Source organism: Monosiga brevicollis, genomic scaffold, assembly GCF_000002865.3.
Source record: "Monosiga brevicollis MX1 MONBRscaffold_42 genomic scaffold, whole genome shotgun sequence".
NCBI classification, from domain to species: Eukaryota; class Choanoflagellata; order Craspedida; family Salpingoecidae; genus Monosiga; species Monosiga brevicollis.
In genome coordinates this window covers 152,180-158,597 of record NW_001865079.1, presented here as the reverse complement: position 1 = coordinate 158,597, position 6,418 = coordinate 152,180, and the positions used below count along the sequence as shown (strand labels likewise).

The 6,418-nt window shown below is 54.4% G+C and overlaps 1 protein-coding gene across 1 annotated transcript in view; it reads right to left on the bottom strand.

The window, feature by feature from the left end:
• Nucleotides 1–322: 322 nt before the first annotated feature.
• Nucleotides 323–6,418, bottom strand: part of MONBRDRAFT_34612 (uncharacterized protein) — a gene marked incomplete at its 5' end in the record, with an annotated part of 7,412 nt that continues 1,316 nt past the window's right edge. The window contains 21 exons of the mRNA XM_001750485.1: nt 323–564; nt 660–1,045; nt 1,169–1,307; nt 1,397–1,504; nt 1,665–1,838; nt 1,970–2,078; nt 2,161–2,303; nt 2,401–2,509; nt 2,592–2,668; nt 2,754–2,825; nt 2,924–3,094; nt 3,309–3,491; nt 3,629–3,712; nt 3,793–4,047; nt 4,199–4,381; nt 4,505–4,596; nt 4,713–4,953; nt 5,066–5,504; nt 5,611–5,687; nt 5,788–5,942; nt 6,119–6,290. Coding sequence (XP_001750537.1) covers nt 981–1,045; nt 1,169–1,307; nt 1,397–1,504; nt 1,665–1,838; nt 1,970–2,078; nt 2,161–2,303; nt 2,401–2,509; nt 2,592–2,668; nt 2,754–2,825; nt 2,924–3,094; nt 3,309–3,491; nt 3,629–3,712; nt 3,793–4,047; nt 4,199–4,381; nt 4,505–4,596; nt 4,713–4,953; nt 5,066–5,504; nt 5,611–5,687; nt 5,788–5,942; nt 6,119–6,290 — 3,048 coding nt within the window. The 3' untranslated portion in view covers nt 323–564; nt 660–980. The remainder of the gene's footprint in view (nt 565–659; nt 1,046–1,168; nt 1,308–1,396; nt 1,505–1,664; nt 1,839–1,969; nt 2,079–2,160; nt 2,304–2,400; nt 2,510–2,591; nt 2,669–2,753; nt 2,826–2,923; nt 3,095–3,308; nt 3,492–3,628; nt 3,713–3,792; nt 4,048–4,198; nt 4,382–4,504; nt 4,597–4,712; nt 4,954–5,065; nt 5,505–5,610; nt 5,688–5,787; nt 5,943–6,118; nt 6,291–6,418) is intronic.

The following is a 6,418-nucleotide window of genomic DNA, read 5'->3' as shown; positions in this document are numbered from 1 at the left end:
CACTTGTTGAGCCTTGGCATTAAGATAACGTTACAATGTGGCGCAGACGACTGAGTCCGGCGGTTGGACGCTGGTGGCCATTGTCAAGGGCAACGACGCCACGCTCAACAGCAAAAATTGGGATGCCTGGCGTCATGCCAGCCTGGTGGGGAGCACGGAAACCATGGCTGACATCAATGCGCTGGGCCCAGCTTATGTCGGTGTGCCTTTTTCGGATGTGATGATTCGGTCGGTCAACGACCCGAGCAAGAATCTTGGCTGGCGTCATCCAACGCAGTATGATTCGCTGCACAGCGTGATTTACAAGTGTGAGGCCGTCACCAATGGTGCCAAGCTCTTTGGTGGCATTGCAAACCTGGATAGCACCTCGATTAACAACGGCTACTACGTGGAGTGTGCCAACACTAAATTTGGCATGTTTGTACCCGATCAGACCACCTCTTACACAGCCATTGCAGGTTGCGGGAACCTCTATTCAGGCTACGCTGGTGCCGTCGTGGGCTGGGGTGTCTTACAGCCCCATTCAACCACGAACTGTGTCACAAGCGGCGGCGTCGGCGCTGGGTATGTTCAACGCCCTGCTCTTTTCACGTAGCGTGGTGAGCTGGTTAAAAACCATGCGCTGACCTGACTGTTGTGCCTTTGCCTCTCTTCTCTAGCTACGCTGGGGTTGCCTCGGGGGACGATGTCTACGCCATCAATGCTCACAACTGGGGATCCAGTAACGATAATGTCTGGAACTGGAACTCGCACGCCATCTTTGTACGCCGACAGTAGAGGCTAGGGCCTCTCTTCCGCGCCACTGCCCCAGGCTAACCCTTGCAAAAAACACGCGAGGGCTCCTGTTGCAGTTTCACATGGCCCCCCTACCCGAAGCAACACACACACAAACAGCTGTGGCACATCAATTTGTGAATTCAGTCATTGTCATTTGGATCACAAACATCATTAAGCAACCGTCTGTTAACAGCAACTTTTGTCTAGCTCATGATCAAGCGTTCAATGGGCACGGGCACTTGCAAAGAGGCCTGAAGCGTGTCCCACCCTGAGACAAAAGTTTCAAATGGTGAGCCGTCGTGAGAATCTGTGAGCGCAACAGCGCGCACCATGGCATTGCACCCCACGAGAGTTGGTGTAAGTGTGTCACTTGAGTCATGAGGGCACGCACCCAAAGCTGCAGCCGCCTTCTGGGCACTGTCCGCCTGCTCCTTGGACCATTTCGTTTTGCCTTCCTGCAAGAGGCGTTCCAAGAGGCGACCATGTTGCTCCTTGGCTTGAAAGAAGGCCACCTCTGCAGCCATTTGCTCCTAAGTCAGAGTACGTAAGATGCATGAGCATGTCCTCCTAGAAACTTGAAAGACATAGGTCCGTCTGCGTCTGAACTGCCCACACAAACCTTGTCGGACAGCTTGACCCAGCCTTGAAGGCGTGTGCGCACAGCCTCGGCCTCGGCAATACGATCAGTTTTGCCGTTGGTGGTTGCATCGAACAGCACGGCCTCGAGCTAAATCGGGCAACAATGAATATTTCGCACATCAGTATTTTTTTTTTTCAAAAACAAGCGGCCGCTTGAATAAGAACAAAAGAACAAATCGTCCAGCAGCAATGGCAAGCCGCCACGTGGAATAAAGCCAGTACAGGTGGTGTCAAAGCCACGCGCCAACCTTTTTGCGAAGGGCGGCAATGAGGCTCGCCTTTGCATCAGCCTGTTTCTTGGCGGCGCTGGCTTCTTCGGGAGTGGTCGGGTCAATGCTCAGTCGACCGGCACCGGCAGCAATGGCATCCTCGTCCAGCAATGCCAGGAGGCGGTCGGCCACCGACTCGGCGTAGTCGCGGTTCTGATGACACGAGAAAGACGATGATGTGAACTCAAACAGCAAAGACGAGCCCACCACGGCGAAAATGGCGTGGTACGTGGCCTTGCCACCAGTGCTGTGTTTGGGGCAATTTGTCGTGAACTTGGGCCTACCTTGTCCGTCACTGCACCAAGCTTCTCAAGGCGTTGGGTCAGATAAGCTTGGTCCTTTTCAAACTCGGTTTCCAAATCCTTAACCACTTCAAGATGCTCGACGGGCAGCCTGTTCAAGCCGCAGCATGCGCGAGAGCAGCGGTCAGCACCTCAGAGGCTGGGGTTGACAGAAAAAGCTTGGGCATACATACAACAAAAGTGCCTTGCGCTTGTCGGCAACAACTGAGTCCTCCTCCGTAGGCTTGGGCTTTGGCAGCGACGCGCTGTCATCAGTCGTCTTCTTGGAGCGCGGTGCCACCGTGCAGACCAGGTTGGCATACACTGATTTGGAGGCCTGTACTCAACGGCCACAGCGCATGGGTGAATGTCAAATGCCACATCTGCTGATACCGAAGGAGCCATACGGCCGGGCAAGCAAGGCCAATGCTCACTTCATGTGATGAGGGCAGAAGCGAGAGTTTGCCCAGAAGCACATCGCCCGCTTCGGCAAGCTTGGGCAGGCTGGCATCGGTCGGAGGCTCGACAAAGAAAGAGGTGCGCCTGGTGTCATCAGACGATACCACGGGATCATCAGTCTGGTGCGAGAGAAGGGGTCACAGGTGCCCAGCAAAGCAGGGCTTACTGCTGAGTGGGCAGGCGCATGTGTACCGATCCACCCTGGACAATGGCGGGGGTTTTGTCCACGGCCACATCGACAGCCTATGGCAAGGGTTGCAAGACTGTATAAGTGGCGTTCTCCGCTGAGCATTCAAATCAGTGTTTGGGTTCCAGCTGGGGTTGCCACCTTGATTTTGATGTCCAAGTTGAGAGCCAAGTCCTTATACTTTTCCAGCCAGGCCGTGTCATCATGGCGAATCTACACCAACAAGAAAAAATCCCGGGTGATGGGGTGAGAAATGTCGAACCTGCGTGTCAGGGGCAAATTAAAAGCTGCGATACGAAGCTTAAACGTACCTCAGCACGAAGGGTGTACTTGCCCTTGTCGAGCTCTGTCGAGTAACGGCCAAAGGCATCGGCAAAGAGAACCGGAAATTTTTTCTCGTTCAGAATGACCATGAGTTGGCTCTCAGCGGCACTTTCATAAAGCACCTCAGAAAGCTGTGCTAAACGCGGGACGACCTTGGCCTGAGGGCACAACGCCGAAAACGGGAGGGGTTGGCATGAAATGTGGCAAAGGCAAAAAGAAACGAAAAGACAAGAAAACCACTGTTGAAAGCAAGATGGGAGGGGGTGCCACCGGATTCATGTCTCTGAAAACATCAAAAATCAAAAACCAAAAAAAATAAAAAAATAAAAAAAAAAAATAAAATAAAAACAAAAACAAACCAAACACACCAACCTTCTCGGCCAGATTCAGCTCGTAGGTCAGCTCCAAGGCATGTGTTTGCTTGCCGTTGAACATGGTGTTTTCCGGACCACTTTTGCAAATGATGGCATGTTGTGTGGGGCGAAGGGACTTGCGCAACGTCTCGAGCTTGCCCGAAGGTTTCATGGTGAAGGGAGCAAATGTATTGTCGAACATCTAAGAAGGTCGGGCACGCATCAGACAGGCACAGGGTTGCGTCTCGACCTCATACCACCGCAAGGTAGAGAAGCTTCATGGCGATTATCCAAGCATGGACGCTTATTCAGGCATGGGAGCATGGGAGGCTCACATACCACGCGCGCAGCCGAGCCACCTGAAGAGAGAGCCACGGTCTGCTGGCTGACATCAAGGGGATGAAAGTCGATGGATACGTCCACCTATCAACGGGGTGATGAGTCGGCCGGATGAGCGTTGAGGTCCGGGAAAGGGGGCTGAGCGAGGCAAGGCAATGGTGTACCTCGGATGGAAGGCTGTGGCTCCACCACTGGCCAACGCACACCTCGATGACTGTGTCAGCCACGATGCGCTGAGTAAAGACGCGCGACTCATTGGCCTGCATCATACAGTATTGCTCCATTTCGTGTGCAGAGTAGGGCGTGTCCGGAACAGTTTGCAGCATGTGCAAAACAATGCGCTTCTCGCCTTCGCATTGCCCCAGGGTCAGACGCACGGTACACGCTCCCGCGCCTTCGGGAGGCAGGACAAAGAGGCGCTGTGCCGATCGTATTGTGCCAGTACCATCGCAGATTGAGCATTGAAATGCACCATGCGAGACAAAGCAGCAAAGAAGCGGAATGTGATTTTCTGCGAGGCGACTGCACGCGAGTTGCAATTTGTCGAGGCATGGGGCTTCAAGTTCGTACGTGCAGATCACCACCCGTTAGCTGAAGCTTTGGAAATTGGAGAGGCGCGGTGGGGGCGGTTGGGCGATGGGGCTTGAAGACAGTCACAGCATGGCGAGCAATGGGACCGAAAGCAGTGTTTTCAGAGTCAAACACGCGAATCTCCGTGCCATGCAGCCCAGGCTCAAGTGCCTCCGTATCCAACTATGAGATGATGTCGAACAGCACGGGTCAAACTGGGGTTTCAGCCGATAGGTGGCATCACCAACGAATGGACTGGAGGAAGGCGATTGGGTGACAGGCAGATCGTGATGGCACTGAACATACACGAATGGGCACGAGCTTGCCAGCAGCCGTCAAGAAGACGGATGACGGCACGTTGAGCCATGACGCAGTTGTTTGGAGGCGTGCCATAATGTCTATGCAGGTAGCCCACCAGACGAAGCGTCAGCAAACCACTCTAGTCCCCACCGGGCCTCTGCTCGACAGTACAGAATGAAGTTCCAGACTGTTTCAACCACGGCAAAGCACGTACTGTAGTTGATCTTGAGTTGAGGGTCGATCTCATCATGCATATCAGGAGCAATGGCAAGGTTTGTTTGGTAAAGTCCTCCTCGAAAGTGCTGACGTTGGTTGAGCAAGGAGCCAGCCGAGGTGATAATGTTGGTGGCATTGACTGGTAGATCAGCGTATTGCTGCAAGTGTTCAAAGGCGCCAGGAATCTGGATCAGTCCATGTCCGACGTCGTACATGGTGCAGCCTGGCACGGGACGGGCCTAAGTCAGGGGTGAGAGAAAGAAGAGCACGATTGAGTTTTCAAAGACGGACGGCGAATGAAGAAGCGACGGTCAATGGTGTGAAGGGGCGGGACTCGCGCGCGGTACACACTGTGTTCTCGAGGGCACGGCGCACGGCTGATGGGGTCCAGCGGCGACCTTCAGCCAGGAGGCCCGAGAGAAGCACGGCCACACAACCAGCAGTGTTGGGGCTGCTCATGCTGGTACCGTTCATGAGCTGGTTACTGTAGAGGTTCCACAGGGGCACGTTGGTGATGGCACCACCGGGGGCGCAGATTGAGATGCCCAGTGTACCGTTGGGCGCCGGACCACGGGAGGACCAGGTGTAAGGGTTCTCATTGACATCGTCGTGAGCCGAGTACAGCGGTGTGATCATGGCTTTGCTCACATAGGCACCGACGCCAATGAGATGGTCCGAGACACCGCCAGGGCAACCAAGGGTACAGAGCGCAGGACCACTATTGCTGGCTGACGAGATGAACGTTACGTTGTGCTTCCGCACTGCCTCTTGCATCACCTTGACAATGCGGCTGGCGGATAATCACATCACGGTGAGTGATGCAAAGGCAAGCTTATAAAATGCTATAAATGATGGGAAGCTATTCAGAGTCCATGGAAGATGTGCGGAGTGCGTACCCAGCGTTGATGACGCTTGTAGCCTCGCCAAAGCTGAGATTAATCACTTGGCAGCCAGTTCGTACGGCAGCCAGAACCTGAAGGGGTTGCAATGTGTGGTTCAAGGTCAAGTGGCGCCTGGGGTACGCAGGCACACTTTTGTGATGGAGAAAAGGCCAGCCACAGCTTGTGACGTACGCCGCGAATGAGGCCGGTGCCTGTTTCCATAGCATCGAGACGCCCATCACCAATCTTGATGCCAACGATTTCAGCACCGGGGGCGACGCCATGACGTTCTGGGTTCTCTGGATCAAAGGCGGCTACAATGCCAGCCACGTGCGTTCCGTGGGATCCTGCCATATCGATGCATTGCAGTGTCAGAAGGTGGGGGGAATGTCGGGTGGTGGGACACGAACGAACAGGGTGAATTAGCAGCATGGATAACAAATAAACAACAAGCGAGGCCAAGTGCGGCGGTGTGCGTGCAAGGGGCGTTGGGGCTCTTGGATTCACTAGAAAGCAAGCTCACCCGAGTCGGTGACGATGGTGAGCACGTTGCCGTCTTCGGCAATGTTGAAGCAGTAGTTGAAACAGTCTTGCTCGCCAAAAGCCGCATACTCGTAGGCCACATTGTAGTTGCGCATAACCTTCGCGGCGATCAAACTTGGTTCCTCAGTGCAGGTCACAGCGGCCCGCCATTGCTATCCGCAGGCAGGTTTTAGGTGCCACAAATTAGGGGAGGAAGGGGTAGATGCATTGTCAAGGCGAAACGAGAAAGGACACAGCCAACGACAAGAGCAAGGGCAAAAGGGGGGGGGGGGGGGGGGGG